The 25,792-nt window shown below is 33.7% G+C and overlaps 1 protein-coding gene across 10 annotated transcripts in view; it reads left to right on the top strand.

The window, feature by feature from the left end:
* Positions 1–835: 835 nt before the first annotated feature.
* LOC117327230 (adenylate kinase 9-like) overlaps positions 836–25,792 on the top strand; it is a 29,876-nt gene continuing 4,919 nt past the window's right edge. Inside the window, exons 1-32 of one of the 10 annotated variants that reach the window (XM_033884112.1) lie at positions 836–939; positions 1,461–1,716; positions 2,429–2,549; positions 2,865–3,014; positions 3,265–3,377; positions 3,727–3,834; positions 3,963–4,031; positions 4,406–4,534; positions 4,958–5,032; positions 5,270–5,511; positions 5,726–5,906; positions 6,356–6,515; positions 7,080–7,118; positions 8,708–8,761; positions 10,882–10,941; positions 12,827–12,953; positions 13,277–13,570; positions 13,931–14,158; positions 14,453–14,616; positions 17,068–17,112; positions 17,495–17,547; positions 19,008–19,185; positions 19,328–19,449; positions 19,965–20,177; positions 20,763–20,962; positions 21,174–21,261; positions 21,435–21,562; positions 21,932–22,151; positions 22,567–22,752; positions 23,040–23,156; positions 24,909–25,127; positions 25,544–25,757. In XM_033884112.1, the coding sequence (XP_033740003.1) occupies positions 1,603–1,716; positions 2,429–2,549; positions 2,865–3,014; positions 3,265–3,377; positions 3,727–3,834; positions 3,963–4,031; positions 4,406–4,534; positions 4,958–5,032; positions 5,270–5,511; positions 5,726–5,906; positions 6,356–6,515; positions 7,080–7,118; positions 8,708–8,761; positions 10,882–10,941; positions 12,827–12,953; positions 13,277–13,570; positions 13,931–14,158; positions 14,453–14,616; positions 17,068–17,112; positions 17,495–17,547; positions 19,008–19,185; positions 19,328–19,449; positions 19,965–20,177; positions 20,763–20,962; positions 21,174–21,261; positions 21,435–21,562; positions 21,932–22,151; positions 22,567–22,752; positions 23,040–23,156; positions 24,909–25,127; positions 25,544–25,757 (4,411 nt within the window). In that variant the 5' untranslated portion in view covers positions 836–939; positions 1,461–1,602. Of the gene's footprint in view, positions 940–1,460; positions 1,717–2,428; positions 2,550–2,864; positions 3,015–3,264; positions 3,378–3,726; positions 3,835–3,962; positions 4,032–4,405; positions 4,535–4,957; positions 5,033–5,269; positions 5,512–5,725; positions 5,907–6,355; positions 6,516–7,079; positions 7,119–7,709; positions 7,749–8,707; positions 8,762–10,881; positions 10,942–12,826; positions 12,954–13,272; positions 13,571–13,930; positions 14,159–14,452; positions 14,617–17,067; positions 17,113–17,494; positions 17,548–19,007; positions 19,186–19,327; positions 19,450–19,964; positions 20,178–20,762; positions 20,963–21,173; positions 21,262–21,434; positions 21,563–21,931; positions 22,152–22,566; positions 22,753–23,039; positions 23,157–24,908; positions 25,128–25,543; positions 25,758–25,792 lie in introns of all 10 variants that reach the window. The other 9 variants (XM_033884114.1, XM_033884113.1, XM_033884115.1 and 6 more) reach the window with 9 other exon arrangements.

Here is a 25,792-nt window from a genome sequence, read left to right as displayed (position 1 = left end):
AGATCCTGTGTTTTAGTAACCAAATACTGATTGCTCAAATGACTGGAATCTGTGTTGCTATAGGGAGTTCATCGTGTTCAAAATTACATGTAATCCTGTTAGTTGCATTCTTGCGTGTTCTTTCTTCTTATTCACTGAGTCTGTTTGAGTAGATTGGTCACCGTGAATTGTTTATAGAGAGACATCCTGACAAATGCTGGCGCAATCTTGTCTGGGGAAAAGTGCACATTACTGTTTCGTCAGAAGGAAAGGCGTGAACTTATTTCAGATCATGGACAGTAAAATCGATCGTATTGCGTGTCCCTCTAAGATGAATGTTCTGCAACTTTATACTTATCGACCCTATAAATTGAAACATATATCAACGTTATAACTACAAGTAGGATATACTAATCAGAAGGGTATGGTGCGAAAGGAAATTTAACCAGTAAGCACTACATAGCTAAACTGCAAAAAAGAAAGTACACTTGTAATAGAAAACCCGTGTACGGATTTACCACAATCCGGATCTAATGCCTATAAATAATTACAAATATTGCATTATAACTTTGTGTTTAAGTATTTGAAGAATTTATTACTGTAATGCAATACGCAAAATCATCGAGATAACAAGATGTCCGCACATATACTTAGCATACTATAAAGCAGTATATGAAGAAAAATAATAATTTAACTTTGACAAGCCGGGAATCTGTGTTCGCTTCCGGTTTTAATATTATGTTTGTATTCGGTACTCATATTTTTTTCGTTATGATATGAATTATTTTCTAACAAGTTTTGATGATATTATATGATATTTGTTGAATGTTCAAATACCTATAAATGTGAAATTTTGACGAAAACTATATTTTACGGAGAATTATATTTCACTTCCGGTTGATTTCCGATGACAACCGAACTTCCCTTGGAGACCAAACAACTATGGCGGACAACACGGAGGTAAACGTTCTTTTAGTGTTTTGATTTCATTTCAAGATAACGTTGTCCATGTATCTTAGACAATTTTCGATTAACGTTACTTGTTGTTTAATACAGAGTTAACGTGTATATTGCAATAATATAGTCTACAAGTAGTACTGCTGGCTAGTACAGTACATGTTCCTGGATATAACAGTAACATTAACTCTGAATTATATCACTGAGAGTACCGATTTATTTATTGACAAGTCAACGTGCACTTTCCTGACACATGGGGATATTTATTTATAATAATTGTGTTAAATGCATTTAATATAACACCCTACGTTAGTGTTATTATTTTTTTTTCTTTTGCGAATAGTTTTGCTTGATGACATTAATATTGATGTATGCGTTTGAAACAACTTGTACAAGTTGTGAATTCGAATTCCAACGGTAGTAGGCCTACATTTCTTCCAGTCAAACACTACAGTACTGCTGGCTAGTACAGTACATGTTCCTGGATATAACAGTAACATTAACTCTGAATTATATATCTGCAGTCTGTGCCCGCCATGGAAGAAACGCAGCAAAAACAAGAAGATCCAGGGGGCACAGAACAACCACCTGAACAGACAGAAATGATTGCAGATCCGAGTACTACAACAGATTCATCTGTTCACGAAGCCCCGAAAAGTGATTACTATGGAAGCAGTCAGTGTCACTGATCCGTCGCTGCCTCCATCAGAGGTTCAACAGTTTGAGGAACTACTTTCAAAAACAAAAAGCAGTGACATTGATCCATTTGATAGCGATGAGGTATGAGCATTAACAGCTGTATCAAATTGTTTTAGTTTTCTTTATAAATCCAGAAATTGACAGTAGTGTGATATAATTGAGTTTGCATTGTTGAATTTTATTATAGATTAATTGTATTTTCAACTTTTTTTGTCATTTACCCGACTTTATTCACAGTTGAATTGTAATGAAATATTGTATGTTGAAAATTTGGAGTAAGAGCAATTTCCGTCCATAATATTTCAAGTAATTTACCATTGTATGTATATAGATGTTGGAAGAAATCAAAATGCATCAAACCAAATTTCTTATGACACTATATCTGTTGATATATGTTCAACGTACTGTCAAATGGTGTTGCAAAATTTTTATGTTGTAAATAACTTTTGATATGTCTAGTTCATGGCAACAGAAAGTAATGAAAATATTGTGAAAAGGAACTTCAAACCAATATCTTTCAGCATGCAAAGATTTGTTAAAATATGCCTTTTAACAAATTCATGAAAATTCATTAAATAAAAGTTCCAACTATAAGATTATACAGCGTAATTACATTTTGTGAACTCCTGTATGTTACACTACCGTACAGAAAGTTGTCCCTATCTTCATGGACAGTCATCGTTACAGTCTTGGCAGCTGAACTTGTGACTCCTTGGCTCTGACATTTCATTCAATGTAAGCTGAATAATTAGATTTATTCACTCAATGATATGATAATTTAATATGATTACAGACTGAATTGAGATTCCTGCATTCCAAACCAACATGTTTTGTTGTCATTGGTAAACCTGGATCTGGAAAGACAACATTAGCAAGGAGATTGGCTGCAGAATGGAAATGTGAAATAATTAATCGTAAGTTTGTTTTTTAAAACTGTTTGATTTGAATGATTTTGTTATAAAATTAGATAGGTAGGTAAAACTTAAATAATGATAGACAATGAATTTTATTTCTTTTGTTTGGCATGCAATTTTGTTTAATTGAAGATTTGATTAGTTTTTATTACATAAATCTACCAATTGATTTTTACATGGAGTAAGTATAGTGTACATTTGTGTGTACATATCAACAATGCATATATATATTCACAATTTATATACCTATATAATGTATCTGCTTTGTATAAGTGTTGTGTACTTGAACATTATTTTGCCTTGTCTCCTCTCCAGCCACTGACCTGATTCACCAGTCAGTAGAGCTACAGACTGATATGGGAGTGAAGTGTCATGAAATACTTGTGAAGGGTGAAGCCATTCCTGAAAGTGTCGTCATCAAAATGGTGGAGGACAAAATCAATTCGCCTGAGGTTGCTCATCATGGTAAACAAAACAAATTATACTTGTATGTCAAAAACAATTCTGTATTTGTATACAGTAAGCAGAAAATATTGGGAGCTGTTACATATGATACTGAAAACTTTAAAAGAAATAATTATGTTTTGGAATTTGGAAGCATATGCGATATTGCATAATTGAGTCACTTATCAATCAATAGTTTTTACATGCATGTATACTATCAAAGTTGTGATAATATTTATTTCATCTGCTACCTTTATGTGTTTTTCCAAAGGGTATGTTTTGGATGACTTCCCATGCTTGTCAGAGGAGTGTATGAGCTTAAAGGATCAACTAGAGTTGGTGAAGAACTGGAAATTAAAGCCAGACTTTATCATTAATTTGAAGGTTAGAATCCTTCATTATTTACACAATGTTTTAACAAGATTTATTGATTTATATGTTTTATGATATCAAAATATCATTTAAATAAACTTTCTCCCTACTTCAAATCAAAATACTTTAGGTTCAATCATTAAATAAGTACTTCTAGATCTCTGAATCACATTTTAAGTTAAGATATGATATGATGTAGATGATTATGTATGTATATGTATTTGAATAAAATGTATGATAATAAATCTATATAGCTAGTGTTAGAGTTAATGTAGCGTTCTTACATTTGACATTAATATATATAGACCAATATTTAATCATTCAGTAAATTCACATACAAAATGTATGATTCTACCTATAGATTCCTGACCATGACTTGGAGAGACGTCGAACTGGTCAGCGGATTGACCCAGTGACCGGTGAAATCTACACAAGAGAAGTCTACAATCCAGACAAACCACCAAAGGAAGTTAGTATAGCTTAATTCTTTGTTTAAATAATTTTCCAACGTAATGTTTTGTCTCTTATCTCTAGTTATACTGACACATATTGAACACAAATATTCATAATTATATGCCCATGTTATTTATGTTACAGCCAGAGAAAGATGAAGGTGAGGAGGAAGAAGAAGAGGAGGAAGAAGCAGAGGAAGAGGCAACCCCGGAGGTATTGACATGTGTATAAAATGCATTTTGATAATTTTTGGGTATCCATGTACCAATAGAAATGATACACACAAAAATGATAAGAAATTGAAGTGTATTCTTATCTTAAAGCTGACATTGGATGTTAAACAGATTTCATACATTCAAATTAAACTAAATCTAAATTTTGATTAAAGTTTTTAGGATGTTTTAGCTAGTCCTTATCAAATAGCTGCTGGTTCTAACTCCTATACAAATCAATATTTTCTCAAGACATTTTGTATTTAGCATAAATTTTGTCAATCATCTAGCGATTTCATATTACATAGCGTATAGCCATTTTCAGCCAAATATCTTTGGAATTATTTCCTTCACAACTTTATTTTTCTGTTGCAGGATGGGGAGGTGATACAAGAGCTGCCGACAGATGTGTTGGAGAGGCTCATCAAACGGCCAGAGGACTTACCATCGCAGGTGGAGGAGAACATACGCAAATACAAAAATAATATGCTCAGGATTCTAGAGGTACGTCATGTCAGATTCTTTTCTAAACTTTATATTAACAATGAAAAGCTATATATTCAGTGAGGATAGATATATGCTATCTTTGCATGGTATGGAGCTTTGTCATTTATTAAGCAGACAAACTGCTTCATCTATTTTAAAATGCAGAATTTCCAGCATGGGTCTCAACATCCCTATAGATGTTGATATAGATTTTATCATTGTTTCATTAAAGAACAATGAACCACAATTTTTTTTTTTTTAGTATTGATTAATTTTTATATACCTGATATATATTCTTAAGGAATCTTATTGTTCATTTTGTCATGATAAATTTAATGGATTATTTGTTAAATTGTTTGTTTAATAATTTTTTGTAACAATATAATATTTTAGGATTACATGTACATATATATATAAATTGGTATTATGTGTTATTTCTAGGATTACATGGCCGATCATGATCAGCAGTTCCTGATAGAAATGGACTCCAACCAATCAATTGGTACTTTATTCAAGGTATTGCAAATAAAATCTATACAAGTATACATCCTTATGGTATTTATAATGAGTGAACAACTGTCTATCAGAAATTTAAAATTTTTGATTTATTTTCAGTCATCAACATAAAATTTTAAAACAATGTTCTACCATATTTTAATGCTGGTTAAATATTGATTGACGGAAATAATGACAAGAAAAATATATCTTAAAATTTCAAATTGGTTAATTTATGTACATGTTTCTAACTTTCAGCAACTGTTGTCTCGGCTTGACTGTTTTGTATTGAGGAAGGCAGCTGTGCCTCTCCGTCTCCATGACCCAGAGGAAGATGAAATTCCAGAGGATATTGAAACAGATGAACTGATGAGAACTCTTGGGTCAAAACAGATGGTTGCACCACGTTATAGGTGGAAACGGAGTCGGTGGCTGCGGAATTGTCCAGTCGCACTGTATGAGGGAAACATCCTGCCTGGAAAACCTGAATATGCTGTCAGGTAAAGGATGGGATCTGATCATATTTTCAATAACTCTGAAATAATTTCAGTAAATCTGATAAAATTTCTAGAGTTAAAATTTTAACATACACATCATGTGTGCAATCTTCTCCATTTTATCCTGCATGTTTTACCACTATTCTTAGCTTTTGATGATAAATGTTAAACTCATTCGTTTAGAAGTTGTATCATATCCGTATATTTTTCCCTTCAGTTTTCTGGACAAAGTTTACACCCTGTCAAGTGCAGAAGCTCTGGAGAAGTTCCTGAAGAACCCTCGCCCATATCTGATGCCTTCTCAACCACGCCCTCCTTGTAAGCTCTCGATCCTTGGACCCCCTCTCTCTGGGAAGACAACTCTAGCTCATTTACTGGCTCAGAAGTACAATGCTAAGGTTTGTATAGCGTATAGTTAGAGGTGAAGGAATGCAGAATGATAACATATTATAGAATATTGTTTAATATATGAAGATATATGTGAATAGCGTTTTAACTGTAAAAATAACTGTTCTGGTTTTTTTTAATGTTTTTTTAGTAGAGGCGATATGTTTTAAATATCACTACATAACTGATATTTGTTCCTATTTCTCATGCTTAACCTACATTAAATTTTACACAACAATTACCTAAAAGAATGTGGGGTATGTGCATACTTTGTTTATCACAGAGACAGTCACGCTGTCAAAGATGTCTTTCATGCATCAATGAAATTGCTTTATATCGATTGTAAAATATTTTGACAGAAAATGATGAATATGATTAAAAACGTAATTTGAAATATTTTGATAGCCACTCATTAAAAGAATGATATAGGTACATGTATAATCTGTGGTTTCCCATGTAGGTACTAGATATGGATGAACTCATCAAGCCAAGGATGGAGGAAGAGAAGAAAAAGTTGATACAGCAGACCAGGGATGAAACTACAGAAACGGCCTTGACCTCCGTCAGACAGAAAATCAAAGAACAGTTTGATGCTGAAGTGGCTGCCAGGGAGGCTGAAGGTGGGTTTCATAAATTTGTCATTTTAAATTTAAACATTTTTAAAAATCCATCAAAAATGCCATAAAACCAATATTTTTCAATTCATATAATTTTAAAGGTATGCATTGCATATGTAGTAATGTTGGAACATATATTTCTGGGTATTGTGTTACTTAATATGTTTATGAAAGATTGCAAATTTATTTTTTATTAATGCACTTTCAACCCAGTTTTAGTAATTTGTATTGGGTTTTTACTGCTATCAACTATACTGCATGATCCCATTTTCTGTGAAATATATCCAAAATATTGTTGAATTGGTATTCATCCCTTGTATCTGTATATCAAGCATCCCATTATAATATATATATCAATTTCCCCTTATACACTATTCCTTGTTTGGCTGTTTACATTGTTCTTCTAAGAAACTATGAATTTAGATAAAAAAAAATTGGTTAGGCATGTTTTAAGCTGTGAATTTCTTCCATCAAATCTTGCAATTTCAAGCAATATTCTACAGTTATATGAAATTCTATATATGTAAGAATAAATTCATGCTGGAAAAAACACATTTGTCTCAACAGAAGAAGAGAGGTTGGCTAAGCTTAATAGAAAAGCAGTTGGTAGGTCAAACTACATGATATTTCCGTATTAATATTACACTGATGGTATCCTATCCTTCACTATAACCTGAGTTCATACATGGTCAGTCTCTAAATCAATGACGACAAATTCTGAGATTATTTTTGTGTTTCACATTTTTATTTACATTTCTGTTAATTTATTTTTGTTAAATAAAAAATCTTTGAATTTTATAAAAAAAAAAAGTGGAAAAAAAAATTAAAAAAAAAAAAAAAAATAAGTATTTTAAATTTCAGATTAATGTTTGTCACTGATTTGAACTGATTTTATGGTATATATATAAAGGGTTATGACTTGAATCTGAGAAAATAACATCTCAGAAAAAATGGCTTTGGTTGAAACACAGATACCGGTATACCTACTACTTAATCCTCCTCAGAATACTGTTACTGACCAGATTTATCATAAAAATCTCAGTCTTCACTTTATCCAGATACAGCACTATGATACACTGTTTCTGGTTACCTCCCTTTGATCACCCATCAAACAACAGGCCTTTTATGCCATTGTACTTATACCTCCTGTTGTTTGTGGTTTAATTTCCTACGTTTCTTAATCCCTTCCATTACTAGCATACAAACTACAACAGATGTCTGGTTCAGAAGCTCGACGTAAGTTTTGCTTTAGACTGGTGAAAATAACCTGGTTGTTTGTGTGTTTTTGAAGTAGAGGTAAAATCCTGATTATATAACATTGCATTAAGGTGTATGCATAAAATTATCTAAAAATAGAATTGTTGTGAATGCTTCTAACATTTTAAGAATTGCTTAAGATGACAACAATCTAATTTATAAATTCTAGTTCGTTGTAGAAGTTATGTGTAGTTTCTACTTCTAGGAGTCTTTTATGCAAAAAATGTCTATTTTTCGGATCATAGTTGTTTATAATTTACATCATTTTAAAAAGTTTTTCTCAATTTTTTATTTATTTTTATTTATTTTTTTTTGGGGGGGGGGCAGCAACATTACCGATTTTATCTTTATAGCTTGTAGGTAATTTAGCTTGTAGAATACATAATAGTATTCCTGTCCTGTGATTTACACCAGTGTTTGTAGTAATGTGGATCATTAGAAACATAAAAATATAAAAAAAAAAGTAAATGGTTGTCTGAGACTTCTGCAATGTTTTAGAGTGTGTAGACATGTTTTTTTTCAGAGCAACTTTTAATTCAGAAATTATACCAGGCAGATACTAAACACATGTGGAACAAGTGTTGTGTTTTTGTGAAAAATCCTCATGTTAGCAATTTTTAAATATAGCGTTGTGCGTGATTCGGATTTGTAAATAACTCCCTTTGGATTGACCCATTTTAAAAGGAGCTTTTCTTGTCAATCATTTGATTTTCAGAGATCTATGAAAAACTTCATCATTAGATTTACCAGACATTAATTTGTAGTCACTATTAGAATAGAACTGCTATCATTGATTGGTGAAAACACCAGGAAAATTCAACCAATCAGATAGCTTCCTTTGCTTAGTCTTAGATCAGGTTAACAGTTGTCGACTAATAGATAAGTACATGTGAGTGGGTTACTCAGACAAAACTAACGCCTCATATCTAACACATCAGACACAGGTGCCGAGGAGGAGACAGAGGAACTAGAGGATGGAGATGATCAAGAAGGTATCATTGTCTTGCTAGCCAATCACGTTTTTGCGATTTGACACACCCCATTGTTATATCGACTAATCAAACTCTACACATATTATGTAATAGCACCTGCAAGTCTGAGTTTTGGAGTGTGACTTTGTGCTATTCTGCTGAAAAAATACCTTTTAGGTATTTGATAGAAATGCATTTTATTCCATGGCAATTATTCATGCTAGCATAACATACCTGTATCAGCTAATATTTTTCTTCCTTTTATCTGATGAAATCTGGTTCTTTATTTGCAGACCAGTTTCAGCTTTAATTTACTTTCTCATTCACATTATTTTCCTTCTATCAATCAAACCCAGTATATTTTGATATTTACTCATTTCAAACTTGTATGAAATCCTCTGTTCCTGACCAATCTAAAATGTACACTTCCTTTAATCTACCTATTGTACCACACAATTTATTTTTCAGTGAAATCTGTGACGAGAATACTTTGCATAATTATACTAGAGTTTAAAACAATATATCATAGTTATACAACCAGAAGAGAAACATCTCTTGATGAAGAGACTGAAAGAAAAAACTTTCTGCCACGTTCTTTTACCCTTATGTGTTGTGGTTCATCTAATAGGTTTCATATTACAAAAAAAAAAAAAATGTATATGATTATGTAACAAAAATATATTACACCAACTAATTTTTTTTTAATTTATCAAACAATTTTAAGTTTTTCTATTCTATTATATTTTTTGCTAATGTTGGATACACATTTAATGTAACAATACCTGTATCAGGTGTTTTTTGTTTTTTTTTTCTTTATGAAATTTCAGTCTTCTTTTCGGTAGTTAAATATAGTATCGATATATCCTAAGTAATATGGAGAACCAAATCAATAACCAGGATTATATTTCAATTTTCTAACTTTTTTTGTAACATTTCATTTCATTATTAGTCTCCAGATTATCAATACTGTACTAAGCCTTATGGATTTCTGTGATAATTATTTTTTTTTTTTTATACAAATCCAGTTTCAATTTTATCAAGTAATTAAATATATAAATCTGTTATTCATCAAAACCTCATTATGTAGAATGGCTTTCATCGTTCAATTGCTCTATATTACTGAAACAAGAATTCTCTGCTAGACAGATCATGGCCTTACTATCATTGCTAGTCCTGTATGCATAGTAACATAGATTTATTTTCCATTCCTACAAAGACGTTTGGATGATTCTGTTAAGGTATAGAGGAATATGTTGTTACAGAATGCTGATGTTTATTGTCACAAATTACATTTATACATTGTATGATCACTGTTTATATTATATATTATCTATAACATTTACACCTCACATGTGTTCAATAAGAATGCTTAAATGTAGAATTTGCTAAATGTTGTGCAATTAATCAAGTAAATATTGAATTATTTTATTTAAAATATTTTGAAAAATACTGTAATTAGTGCTGGGTGTGGACCCTACATTGTGAAACATCAGTTACCTTAATAACATTTTAATATTAGTTTATATTTTGAGTCATTGACACATGATATTAGGTTATAATTGAGTTGTTCAGTCACTCGATCTGCTTAAGTCATTCACTAATTCAATGATTAAGTCAGTCACCAAATTTGTGTCTGCATGAATACATGTATTGTTTATACGTGCCATTTAACAGTAACTGGTAACTCACATTAACTGATCCAAACCCAGTATTTGTTAGTGATATTTTGAATTAAAATAATAAAGAACGAAGGATGATTGTTAAAACTGATATTAGAAGTTTTATGTGATTGAAACTTCCCTACATCCTCTGTTAGCTAGTTTGTATATGTGTATGTCAGTTACCACAAGTATTGTCCAATGAATGGAACCTTCACTAATTATTTTGTTCAGACATAACTTCTGAAAAGGGAAAATCATCCCATATATCAAAAGTGTCAATGTTTGTGTCACCTCATCACATTTGCTTAATCATTGTGTTGATTTGTGTAATAATGTATGTAATTCTCACTTTATCAGCAGCATTATAAATAATTAAAGGATGGGGATTTTGAGAAAAATATGTATGATTAAATCTTATTTTTCTTCATGAATTTGAAAAAGGCAATAATAACAACCTGTTATAAATAAATACTTTATTAGACACGGAGAAAGATGAGAGTAAGGATAGTGACGATGAGGATGAAAGTGTGGGTCGTAAAGGTAAGGGGGACAACTCCTGACATCCCCGGTTCTGTAGTTAGCAGCACACTCTTGTATAATTTTCAAAATTTTTATCTCCTCCTTATTAACAAAAAAAATCCTTTATAAACTCTATGATAATTATAAAAAAAATAATTGAAGTTCTTTAAACTTGGAAAAATTAACATTTTGGTATTCAGGTTTCAAACTCCTAATATCAAATTCTTTTCTGTATATAAGGGGTAATTCACTGTTCAATATGACAGCAACAATTAGAAGCCAGTACCTGCCATGTCTCCAGTCTTTGATGAAACCTCCAATTTGTTTAAGTAAATTCTGGCAACCTCCAATACAAAATTTTGATCCCAAACTGGAGATTTAAAAAAACGAAATATATCATGTTCTTTTCAAGTGCATTTATCTTTAAAACTGACTTTTTTACAGTTCATGATATTGTAATATGGTGTTTAAGCTACAAAATGATTTAGTTTAAGTAACACAGTTAAAAATTTTCAGTTCATGAAGGAATTCTGAACTGAAAATTTTAAGTTTTCCGGTTTTGACTCCTTAACAAGCCTCATTATCTTAAAACAAAATAACTTATCCTATCTTTCTACATTAACATGAAGGTGGTAGCTTAATGGACCAAGTTATAGTTAATTTTAACTATTTGTATAATTACATGCATGTCATTTCCCCTTGGTGAACAGTTTAACGGTCACAGACACATAGAAGTTGTTTAACAAAAGTTTACCCCTGACTCACACCCTCTCCGACAATGTACTACATTATACTGTATAAATTTACTCTAAACTTACTTTTTTTATTGAAAATCTAACTTTCAGTATTTTTGGTGGTTATAAACATTTTTGAATTTGAAATTATTCACTTTGTTAAATATAATTATGTAATACCTGAGAGATCAATCAACAGCTATTCTGTGAAAAATAAAAAAAGTACTTCTGACAAACATCACCAAAATAATACTAAAAGTTAGAAAACCAAATATAAAAAATATATCATGTTATATTATGGTATACATATGTATATGGACCAACAATTGGTATTATTTCATAATGAACACGTACTATAGTGTAGTTAATTATAATTGTCTCCCTTTGTTTTGTAGACATTAGTAACATGTATACTAATCCACATTTGTTATTTTCATGCTAATCTTATTTTCTTTAAAAAAATTATAGAATCAACCAAAATATTTTTGAAATGAGTTACATTTAAATGTAGTTTCTATAGAATAGATGATATAATACATTGTATTACATTGAAGTGTTGATAGATTTTGCAAATATCATATTTATTCTGTAATAAGCCTGGGACCATCATATGAACTTTGACTCCTTGTATTACAGGACAATGAAAAAGCATTTGTCATCATTTTTACTGAACTGTACTAAACATGGGCTTATTGCCAGATGAATATGGTAGTGAAGTCACTGTATTAAACTATTAATTGAAGGTCATTAATTTCATTGATCTTATCATACCTGTTGCAAAATATTAAGTCAATCTATTAACATATTTACTATAAGAAGCTTTTACTTTTTCTTGTTTTCAGAAGAACCTAGCAAATTAGGGTGAACACCGATAATTAATTGATATCCTTGAAATATTCCTTGAATTATTTTTATATTGAATATGGAATAGTATAAAAATTGATATTCAAAATTATACAAGTCATTGTAATTTCCACCATACTTTATGATTTTTTTTTGATTTTTTTTTAATATTTGGGAAATATTTGAATAAATTTGTTAAGTACTGGACTATATATAAAGGAAAATTAAAAAAAAAAAAAAAAACATATGGCAAAAGCATTGAAGATTTTCTGTGTAAAATGTCTAATAATACTGGGTTGGCTCTGACTGTCTGTGTCTACCTGTTTCAGAAACTCCTACCGAAGGGGATATTACCAAAACAGATGGTGAAGATGAATCTGGAGAGAAAGAAGAAGGAGGGGATGCAAAGGAAGGAGAAAGTTCTGCAGAACAGGAAGGAGAGAAGAAGGAAGACGGGTATGTAGATGAACACAAATATAGACAGGTGTAAATTTATGTATAATGCTTGTCTATAGATATGATTTAAATATCAGAGACTTTTGCTGAAGTAAACAAAGTGATATATAAGTAAGATTGTTATATTAGCATTCAAATGCCAGAAAATCAAAGTGTTAAACACAGGCCTACATCAGCTCTCCTAATCCACGGAAACTCCCAAGTGTGGATGCTGCAACTAAAGTTACAGTCACTAGCGATTGACGTTTTTCTGGCAGTGGACATTGTCATTGGTCCAGTCTAAATCATGGTTTTCTAAGCCATACTTGTTTTTTTTATCAAGGTGGTGAGAGTGAGGCCAAGGAGACTGAAGAGGTGACTGGAGAGACCTCTACTGACATCCCCATCACAGAAGGGGAGACAACTGAGCCTACTCCACTCCCACAAAAGGCCCCAACACCTGTCATGCCTGAAGTGGATGCCACTCACCCTGATGTTATTGCCCTGGTAGAGGCTGCAGTAAAGGACATTGAAAAACAGCCAGTGGTTTTACCTCCAGAGGTGTACATTGAGGTGATGGAGAACGCCATCAAGGAATCCGAGAGGAATATGAGGGAGATCAAAGCCGAGGGACCCATGTAAGTTTTCATCGTCACAGAAGTCATTTTCATGAAAGAAAAAAATGAATGACAGTTTATTCATACACAATTAAAGCTTTTGATCAGATCGATACATTATTGATCTGAAAGAAAATATTGACAGACAGTTTTTTCATAACTTTTATCCTTTCTGTAGAATTATGACAGCTGGCTCAATATTTTAATATGCATGAAAAGTAATTTCAGTGGTTTCTCCATCTTGTTGAAAATCCTTAAAGTAAAGATAAACAAAGAGTGTATAATATGAAATTAATATTTCCAATGGCTGCTGACCTTGCTGGTGGTATTGCCAAAAAAATTGTCGTTTGTTTTCTGAAAAATATTGTTTCTTTCAAACAGGAATGGTGGATACATCTTGGACAACTTCCCCCAGAATCGTGACCAGTGGACAATCTGTATAGAGAAAAACCTAATGCCTGATGACATCATTGTGCTGAAGGATTCGGATGGAGGTGACTTCCTACTGAGACGATACTACACCCTCAACAAGGAAGATATCGACCAAAAGATTAAAAACAGGAAGTCGGAGGATGAGCGCAAGAAGAAAGAGGCTGAGGAGGAGAGAAAGTAAGTCCAATATAGGGCTTGTTTCTAAGGGCTTTTGGAGGTCAATATTTCATGTTTAAACCAAATTCCTCAAATCTGCAGTTTACTCCTGAAGATTTCATTCCTATGTCAACAATTCTCTTCCCACAATGAGGCAGAAAGGTGCTATCCCAAAGAAGCAAGAAACACACTGCAAAAAACATATGGCATATTTGCTTCTGTATTACCAGTATCTATTGCCAATGTCAAGTCAAAGTGAAATGAAAATTTTAAACATGATCTTTTAAGTGTAGCTGAATATATTGTTTCTTACAGGAGGATACTTGAAGAGGAGAAGCGTGCGAAGGAAGAGGCAGAGAGAAAGGCCGCTGAGGAGGAAAGGTTAAAGAAGCTAGAGGCCGGGGAAGGAGAGGAAGGAACCACAGAAGGCGAGGGAGCTGAAGGGGAAGCTTCTGGAGAGAGTGGTGAAGGTACTGATGGTAAGTAACACACAAGTTCATTGGCTGTCCACTATGCATGCTGCATTTTCATTGGTCACCATTGTTGTGCTTTATGTATATTTGAATGGATACACTAGTACCACATCTACTATAAACTTTAACTAGTCATACATAGCTTTTGTTATACTGAATATATTATATATACACCAATATTGTATAGTCTGGATTAGAACTGTGTATCGCATGGTGGGTAGTGATACGATTTGTATCAGGATACAGGGGTCACAATACGACATATATCACGATATATGAGAAGCTGATGAACTATCAGAATCTGGTATTCCATCTTACAGTAGTCGTCTTTGTGTTTGTGGTACAAAATGTATTTCCGGAATATTAGATTCTTTGTCTACATTTGTTGCAAAAAACATATTTTGTCCGTTTCCCACAAAACGTTCTTGAATTTAGATAATTTTGATTTGAAAGAACTGCAAAGGCAGGTTTATAAGCTACTAGAACGGCCTTGTCAGTCATGTTGTTTACTACAAACGTAAGGTAACGTTGGTCAAGGGAGATAACTACAAATTTTCAAGTATCGCGATACAAATCAAGGGTGGACAATGTATTGATGCATCTATGAATCATTACACCACTAGTCTGGATGATACTGTGTAGTTCTTTTTATGGTACAGGCTTAAAATCTTTAATTTCTACCAACCTACATACTGGTATATTCTTTTCTACTCTCATTTGCTAAATTTGGAAACAGTCTTGCCTCTGTATATACAAAGGGATAGATTATTTCAATACATATTAGCTAGCATCTTGGTCCTGTTTTGAGAAAGCTTGGATCCAGCAGGTTTATTCTATCACCCTGGAATGGTTGTATCTATAATATATATTTACATACTATTATTGCTAGAGACGTGTATTGTTATATGCACACCAATACCCACATGTGATGAGGGTGTGCTTTTACACCTGTCGCACCACCGCTTTCTGTATCACTGTTATTGTGCATGCATGTTTCACACTTCACCAGGACCAGCCCGCCGACGGAGACGGCGCCCCCACTGAAGCACCAGAAACCACAGAGGAAGGTGCAGAGGAAGGTGAGAAGGAAGAAAGCGGCGACGCGGAGACAAAAGGTATCACAGCTTACTGTCACATTGACACAGTGTGCTGATATCACCACAAATGTGTTGGCTGCATATGCATATCACCTCATGAAAATTTGTTTACCATTTTAGTACCTGAGCCCTTTTAGATACCTGATCCTGTAATCCATACTTATATAGCTAGATATGCAAAATTGTGCCAACTTAAGATTTCTTTATATACCTAGTCTCTAATCTCAGAAGTTTATAGCAACCAAATTTATTTGATCTTTGTAAAATAATTAATTTTCCTGCATGCAAGGTTTTTATATTTCAATAAAATATTAGTTTTCTTTTTTTTTGTTTTTTATATATATTTTGATAAATTTTCAAGTTAGAGTCACTAATTTTTTCTCCAAACAAATTGCAGAAAGTGTAGATTTATTTTTCAATTTTCGTAATAGGAAGGGAAAAAAAGTACATAGATTCGTCTGAAGGTTTGTAATGACAGTTCAATACCAGAATTATAAAGTTTGCTTTAATTATACTCTTTGGTTGAGGAAATATGTAAAGTATAACATTGTTAGTTATCAACGGCAGTCATTTCTACTGTATACTGCATGCCTTTTGATTGCATTTGTTCATACACACGTTATATTTATACTGTATTGTACTGTTGCGTATCGCATGACTCATATTTATATGTTGTTGTTTGTATCTTTTATTTACGTTATGTATATCTGACCAAGTTCTAATCCAAGCCTTTCTATGATTGAGACACGAAAAAACCTCCCAAAAAACTATAAAATATAATGTTGATTTGGTTTTAATTGTGTAATTCGGTTGGCATGACTTACTCCATAAGGTATCAAGATTGGATGTTCACATGTATTAATGTTTTCCAAGCCCCACCCAGATAAACTTTTTGATATATTCCTAACCATTCCATGTATTTAACACTGTACAGGTTTATACTCCATGGGTATATCATATACACTACATGTATTAAATATATACTAACTGAAAATTTTGAAAAATCTGGTCATCTGGTGCAAATTGATATATATATTTCATCAATATGATACACATACATCATTGGATTGCTTTTATCCAGCTGCCATTTAGTCAAAATAAAATAGCTTTCACAATTATTTTGAAAAATAATCATTAATTACCAAATAAAAGTCTCACAAATATATATCTGTTACATAAAAAGAATTTGCTAAATTTTTGTTGTTCATTTCTATAATATATAAGATATTGTAATAATCAAGCCTGACATTTCATTTCTCATGTAATTTATTCTTACATATGATCATAAAACGCAGATTTCAGGTACATTATTATATGTTTTTGTGATTAAACGTAAATGTATTTTGTTTCATTTTTTTAGAAGAGGATGATGACAAAACAGAAACTGAAACAAAGGCAGAATCAGGTATATATCATGTTTTATAAGTATTTAACACCAGGAACAGAAGAGAGAGACTTTGTATCAAAATTTTAAGGTTCTCTCGATTATGTTATAAATAAAAAATTTATTTTTCTGGGCTGTAAGCTGAACTATGTGTGTGACCTTCATCTCAAGGTCAAACAAAAGCTACCTAGACTTTCAGCAAAAAGACCTTTGACTAACCTAAAGATGTAATGAATTTTCGGTAAGAATATAGCAGCTTCAGCTGGATCTATTTTGGCTTTTAAACAGTTCAGATGCAACTTTTATCAAACAAAATAATTTTTTTTTTTTTTTTTTTTTTACTTTTGACTGTAAGCTGTTAAGTATGTCACCTCTATCACTACATAATGTTACTGTGTTCCAGAAGAACCAAGCAGTGTCAAAGAGACAGGAGTAAGGATTGAGGGTGATGATGAGGTGAGGAATTCATACAATATCAACCTATAATATATTCTTTTCATAGTATTCATTAAGAATGACTCACAAAATCTATATGAAGATTTCCGATTTCTACATACAGTGGAACTTCGTTAACTCGAACTCGGATAACTCGAATACCCCGCTTAACTCGAAGTACCTCGCCGGTCCTGGCCGAATTCTCTCTTTATCTTAGTAAAAAAAACTCGGATAATTCGAATTCGGATAACTCGAAAAACTCGGATAATACGAAGTAAAAATTTGGTCCCAACAATAAAAATCCTACTTGAAATGTTCGAATAACTCGAAGTATAATTTTCGTCGATCGGTGGCAAACGCCGACATTTTTTAAGAGCTAAATTCCGTTTGTAATACTGAACATATCGGCACTACTAACCTACATGCTATTATAAGTGTTTCATAAATTCATAAAAGAAATTGTCGGTTGAATCTTATAACAAGTCTTTGTGATAAAAAGTACTGCTTTACTTACATCAGGTAATTTCCCAAGGCGGTCGCCGATATCAGTACACACGATAGTCAACAACTCATCTACCCGTTCGCTCAAGCGGAACTAATCACTGACACACCGGTAGATCTACCCGGCTGATGTTTTTACAGGTGTAGAAATGACACAGTCACCGGCGCCTATTAAATCTTTAAACTGCTGAAACAATAGCGTAATTACTGCCGAGGTGTTCAGAGTACAAGTGTAACGGTCAGTGCTGTCTATTAAATCGGATAAAACGCCAACTCAGTTACAGTAACATTTTATACGCACATGCGCAGCCCAACTTCCGGTGCTAATACACATGGAAATGGCGTGGTTATCAATAAAAAGTAAGTAGGCCGATCAAACAGTATTTTATATATGTCCAATAAAAGGTAATGGTTCTGTTACGTTTTGTATGCAATCTGTGTTAAACAAACGGTTATTTGTTTTGACATTAATAACTTGTTATTTTGTCGAATTCCGTTTTATCGTTTACCTTTTGCAAACATGACTTGCACATCAGATCGTTATTGAAGTGACTAAGTGAAAGAAACTTTATCGTGACTGTATATCGGCAAAACTAAACCAAATTACAAGTGACATAACGAAACATTACATATATATTTACATGTATTGACCAGTCTTCACACTAAACTGATGAGCGACAGAGCGAAGTTATTATGATTATATAATGTTGACAAATATTGACCAAACTTTTCACCAAAAACGATAACTCGCTTAATTCGAACACTCGGATAACTCGAAGTTTTTTCGTGGTCCCGTCGACTTCGAGTTAACGAAGTTCCACTGTATAATGAAGTGGATTTCTGATTTAATTTGTGTCATGAAGGAGCTTTTTTGCATTTTTTATAACTTATATTTTCATTGAGTTTTAATTTGCAAAGAAATTAAGCAGTCATTTCAATAGATTCTAAAGTTATTAATTGATGAAGTATTCCTGTTGCAGCGTGTACCAGAGGGTCCAGAAATGGAGGAGTATAAGGAGAAGAGGAAGGACTTCGATCGAGAATTCCCAAATGTCCTTAACACCATTTCTGGCTCCAGTAGTATTGACCCCATCTCCCTGGACCTTGAGAGTAGGCCCATCGAGGAACTTCTGTCTGAAACCGTGGTTAGCATGGAAAGTAAGTCACAATATTATATATATAAACTTTGTATGTTTTGTAACAATGTCAAAACAAATGTAACTCTTATGATGATGAGTAAAATGAGATGAAAATGAAATTTGAGTCAAGATTTGAACTAAGGTGTGTTTCCTCAATACAGAGAGTTATCAGTACAATGGCTGGGAGTACTCTGGTATGGACATTGATGAGGAGGAGGAAGATTTGGAGGCGGAGGCTGCACTGCAAGCTGCAGAGGAGGAAGAGGAAGAAGCCGCTGAAGAGGTAAGGCAGGATTTATATTGTAAATCCTTTATATATCCTTTGTCAATGGCAATAGTCTAGTAAAAGATAATCAAGATTGATTTCCAAAAGAATTAACAAAAGAACAAGTGCTTTGTAATTGTGTTTCTTGTGAGCATGGTGGACAATTAGGGATCACTTCGTCTGTTGTTGGTGGTGGTGTTGGCATTAATACAAGTCACATTTTAGTTTGTCTGGACTCTTTTGCACCACAACTTACATCATCAATTTGTAACTTGGTATGTGGTTTTATCATAAGATATTACAGACTGAATTCATACCCTGTAACAGTATTCAATTTCAATTTTTTTTACTGGAGTTATGGCCCTTTGAAAATCTGAAATTCTTATAATTAACTGTTTTCCATATTTGTTTTCCTTTCTCTTTGGTGGGCATTGGCATCACATCCACTTTTTTATTCTTGTACTTGGAAAACGTTTTTATAGATTGAATTGTCTTTCCATTAAAGTATGTTTCATTTGAATGCATTTTTTTAGGAGGAGGACCCAAACAGGAACAAAAAGAAACCCCTTGGAGATACAAACCAGTTCTGTCCTGTGGCCCTCAAGGAAAACAATGTCTTGTTTCCGGGTAATCCAGAGATTGCTGTCAAGTACAGGGAGAAAGTTTATTACATTTCCAGTTCTGAGGCTCGTGAGCGATTTTTGGCCAATCCTGATGAATATCTCCCACACGGCAAACCATTTGATGTAAGTCACATAAAAACTGAAGATTATTAGACCAATTTCATTCAAACATTGAGCATAAAAAAGAAATTAAAAAAATTATCAAAATGATCTAGTGCATGTAGTATTTTCTTAAATTTGTAATAACCTGACAATATATAATTGGTCCTGAAATTTTGCATTTCACATGGTATTTTATGAAATACGTCTAAGAGCCTTGGTGAGCAAAACATAAACTAGTATGAAATGTAAACAAATTGAATATACTTTTTTTCACATAACCCAAAAAACTTTTACAAAATTTTACAGTACTGTTTTAAAAGTCAAAATGCGGAGGACAAATTGAAATCTTAATGGAGACAGCCATTTTGTTTTGTCATTTTCAGTTTATAATGTAACATTATTTATTGTCCATATTATGCCATAACCATTAATATCATACTGGCATAGCCAATGAATATTTCTCCAGGGTATATTACACTAGTGGCATATGCAAAAATATCACATGGGCGAATTCACTGCATGGATAAAAAAATGAAATCTTAAATCCTTTATACATACATATCATCTTTTGTGGCCCTTGTAATGACAACGTCTCCCTTTGTACAGACCCCGCCTATCAGACTGCTGTTCCTGGGTCCTAGGGGAGCTGGTAAGTCCCTCCATGGCCGATACCTTGCTGAGAAGTTAGGGCTATTCCACATCTCCTTCAAGGATCGCCTCCAGGAGCTCATCATCCATAAGACCAAAAAACGTGTTGGTCCGGAGTACGCCGAGGAGAACGAGGAAGAACCTCCGGAGGAGGAAGAGTTAGTATGGATAGAGAAAACATGTATTTTAATTTCTTTTTGTAAAATGATAAGTTTTGAAACGTCTTAATTTAAAGAATTTGAATTGAAAATTTGAAAAGATGTGGAGCAAAAAGGAAAAATAAAAAAAAGAATAAATAAAAAAAAACATATTTTGATGTACTGGTATGCAAAGTTGTTTGGTATTTAAGTCTATATTTGAATGTTGCAGTGAAGATGAAGATGAACCAGGCATTACTGATCCAGATGGTGAACCTGTCAAGAAGGAGGAGGAAAAGAAGGAGGAAGAAGAAAAACCTGTAAGTATATTGATCAAGGTCCCGAAAAGGCTTGCTTCATATTGTTGAAAGCAAACGCTTTGTTTAAAAGGATGATCATGTGTAATTGAAATGGGAACTGTAGCAGTAAATAAACAACCAATAGTATTAACACCTACGAACTGATCTGTTATATTTCTTGTTTCTTTAACAAGGAGGAGGAGGAGGTAGAGTTTACTGAGGAGGAGGAAGCCATTAAGGCTAACCTTGAGTCTGAGGAGGCCCTGCCTGCTGAGGTTCTGGACAACATTGTTCCTCACTGGTGGCACAAGGAGCCATTCAAGTAAGTTTCCTGTAGAGTGGCTAGATTTTTGCTGTTACTCTCACTATATCACTTTATTAATTAGTGTTTAACTAATTGATGAACAAATTAAAACATAAACTAAAGAAATTTCTTATTTTTTTTTATGATAAGTACTTAAGAGTAGTATTGAAAATCACTGGAGAATAATGAGTAAAACTTGTTTATATCCAAAATTTCCATTTTAGGATAAGGTTTAGCCAAATATTGGGATTTTTAAAATACTTCGTATTAAGCAAAAACTTGTATCGGGCATGTTTGCCTTCATGAATGTTTACTGACTATATCTTACGGTGACAATGATTTCCAACCTAAGTGAACTATGTATACGATGGTTACTCTTCCCTTCAGATCTACAGGGTTTGTCCTGGAAGGTTTCCCACGTACAGCAGAAGAGGCTAAATACCTGGCAGAGATGGGCATGTTCCCCGACGCAGCGGTCATCATCACAGTGGAGGATAGTGATGTCATTGGTAGGCTGCTTCCACCAAAGCTGGAACGGTGGTGCGTAAAGCGAGACAAACGTATTTCCAGGCGAGAGAAAAAAAGGGAGAAGGCAAAGAAAAAGAAGGTGAGAGAGACTAAGGGATGTATAGAACAGAGACTAAGGGATGTATAAAGGATTGATATGAGGGCATGAAATGGGATTAATCATTTCCAGTATTGAACAGAGATAGCTCCATCCAGATTAAAAGAGTTAAGAAAGTTAAATATATAGCTACGCATACTGTATTTTATCCTCAAATAAGCCCCCTCCCCTAGTGTAAAAGTTTGGTGTTGAACGTTATGAAGGGCTTATTTGTGAACCACTGTTTCAAAATAGATGATTCTGAGATTAGTAGACATGGGCTTATTTTAGGATGAATAGCGGATATGATATATTGTTTATGACTACCTTTGCACCATGCATGAGAAATTAAAAAAAAAAAACTTTTTGATGACATTTATTCATAGTTTGTAAATATTTCTTAATTTAAAATCTGCAGGATGCTGCAGTCCAGAAAAGAAGGGAGGAATTGCAGAAAGAACAAGAGGAGAAGAGGAAAGAAAGACAAGCTCAGAGGGCAGCAGAAAGAGAAGATAGGGATGAGGAAGAAGAGGAAGAGGAGGAAGAAGAAGAGGAGGAAGAGGAGGAGATGGATATTGAAGCCATGCTGGCTGAGGAGTTTGAGGTAAAAATCTTATAATCTACCTTTGTACATTGTACTAGTGTAACATTTTGTGTGTGATAAATGTGGGAATATTACTTTCAGTGAGTCTCTGTAGAGCCAAAATAAAAACTTCATTACCAGTTTCATCAAATAATTTCATCAGAAGTGGTAAAGAACCTAACGTTGAACTATTTTGACACTGGTACAATGGAAGTTTGGTAGAAAAAGATGATGTAGGATTTTCTGAAGTCCTAAACAAAAGCTTTCTGTTGAAAACCTATGAATGTTTTAATTCCATATTTTCTCAGGAGGAAGAAGAAGAGGAGGAGGAAGAAGAAGAATTAGAGGAAGATGCCAAGGACAGAATTAGGAATGAACTGAATGAAGTGTTTGACAATGACACAAACAGACTAGCGGGTGTACAGGTAAGTCAAACCTTGATAACAATGACACAAACAGACTAGGTGTACAGGTAAGTCAAACCTTGATGACAATGACACAAACAGACTAGCGGGTGTACAGGTAAGTCAAACCTTGATGACAATGACACAAACAGACTAGGTGTACAGGTAGGTCAAACCTTGATGACAATGACACAAACAGACTAGGTGTACAGGTAGGTCAGACCTTGATGACAATGACACAAACAGACTGGCAGGTGTACAGGTAGGTCAAACCAGCAGGTGTATAGGTAGGTCAAACTTTAATGACAATGACACAAACAGACTAAGTGTACAGGTAGGTCAAACCTTGATGACAATGACACCAACAGACTAGGTGTACAGGTAGGTCAAACCTTGATGACAATGACACAAACAGACTAGCAGGTGTTCAGGTAGGTCAAACCTTGATGACAATGACACAAACAGACTAGGTGTACAGGTAAGTCAAACCTTGATGACAATGACACAAACAGACTAGGTGTACAGGTAAGTCAAACCTTGATGACAATGACACAAACAGACTAGGTGTACAGGTAGGTCAAACCTTGATGACAATGACAAACAGACTAGGTGTACAGGTAAGTCAAACCTTGATGACAATGACACAAACAGACTAGCAGGTGTACAGGTAGGTCAAACTTTAATGACAATGACACAAACAGACTAAGTGTACAGGTAAGTCAAACCTTGATGACAATGACACAAACAGACTAGGTATATAGGTAGGTTAAACCAGCAGGTGTATAGGTAGGTCAAACCTTGATGACAATGACACTAACAGACTAGGTGTACAGGTAGGTCAAACCTTGATGACAATGACACAAACAGACTAGCAGGTGTACAGGTAGGTCAAACCTTGATGACAATGACACTAACAGACTAGCAGGTGTACAGGTAGGTTAAACCAGCAGGTGTACAGGTAGGTCAAACCTTGATGACAATGACACAAACAGACTAGCAGGTGTACAGGTAGGTCAAACCTTGATGACAATGACACAAACAGACTAGGTGTACAGGTAGGTCAAACCTTGATGACAATGACACAAACAGACTAGCAGGTGTACAGGTAGGTCAAACCTTGATGACAATGACACAAACAGACTAGCGGGTGTACAGGTAGGTTAAACCAGCAGGTGTATAGGTAGGTCAAACCTTGATGACAATAACACTAACAGACTAGGTGTACAGGCAGGTCAAACCTTGATGACAATGACACAAACAGACTAGGTGTTCTGGTAGCTAGGTTTAAGACTAAGGATAGCCACATATAACAGACATCAATGATACAGTATTTAACTGTATTGGACGTTTTTTAGCTTCTCCTACTGGTATAAATTAGGGCATTATAAGTTTGAATGACATCTGGATTTAAATATAATGCTGTGTATATCACTTTTTCCAGAACATTTCCACATACAAATATGGCAAATTTTTAACTCAATGCTTTGTAAAAAAAAAATAGGGGAATTTCAATTTTTCATAAAATTTCCTATGAATTTTTTACTTATTTTTCATGACATTAATGTGCATATATTGATAAAGTTTCTAGAAGTACACAGAGAATACCAATTTATACCTGCAAAAAAAATCTTTCTTTTTTTTTATCGACTATTTGAGGGTAAAATATGAATAGATATTGGTTGACAATAAAACCCTTGAAAAAGTACACGAACGATAAGACCAGGCATTTCAGAAGAGTAAGCACCTTAGAATTGTCTTATCATGTTGTTCCAGGAAGCACTAGAGGAAATCTTAGTCCCTCGACTAGATTTGGATGGAGGTCGTAAGCCACATATCGTTCGTTATTTGATGACGAAGAAGTTAAAACCTTACGTGCAGTTTAGACACAGCATGTTTGAGAGGGTGTACCCTCTTGGGGAGAAACTGGCCAAGAAGATGTTACAGAGTGGATACAAACAGCCCAGTAGATTTGGACGATGGTGTCCAGTAAAGGTAGGCTTTGACATATCATCAAATTCAGTAACAGTAGCTTATTCAGTCCTATAGATTGAATATTTACAAAATCATTCATCAAGTATTCAATAGTTGAATTTATTATTTTTTCGAAGAATTCAACTTAAATGCTTTTTTTTTCTATTTTCAAAATTATACTTTCCAAGTTGTTGATTTTTACCAATGCATATTGATAGTTAATTTAATTTTGTGGTGTCTTAGTACATGTGTATATGTAATATATGCTTTTAAGCACGAAAATGTTGGTTTGAACTGCAAATGTTATGTCATTTTTGAGAGATATACTACACAGCACATTTACTCCCCATTGAATATTGAAGTTTACTTTATTTGTTTTCCTCAGATCAAGGAAGGAGACTGTATCCATTGTAGTTTACTTTATTTGTTTTCCTCAGATCAAGGAAGGAGACTGTATCCAGCCGATGTCAGGACCTGGCTACCCTACCTATCCTTGTCTGTATCGTAACCACGTCTTCTTCCTGTCCTCGCTGTCGGCCCGTGAGGACTTCATCCAGGATCCTATGACTTACCTCACTCAGCCAACACCCAAACCTGTTGTACCTATCAAAATGGCTATCATTGGGCCGCCAAAGTGTGGCAAAACTACATGTAAGTGTTGACCTCTGAACGATTAATAATTATCA

The sequence above is a fragment of the Pecten maximus genome, chromosome 5 (assembly GCF_902652985.1).
Source record: "Pecten maximus chromosome 5, xPecMax1.1, whole genome shotgun sequence".
NCBI lineage: Eukaryota > Metazoa > Mollusca > Bivalvia > Pectinida > Pectinidae > Pecten > Pecten maximus.
The sequence above is the reverse complement of the archived record's forward strand: the minus strand, read 5'-3'. Positions and strand labels throughout refer to the sequence as shown.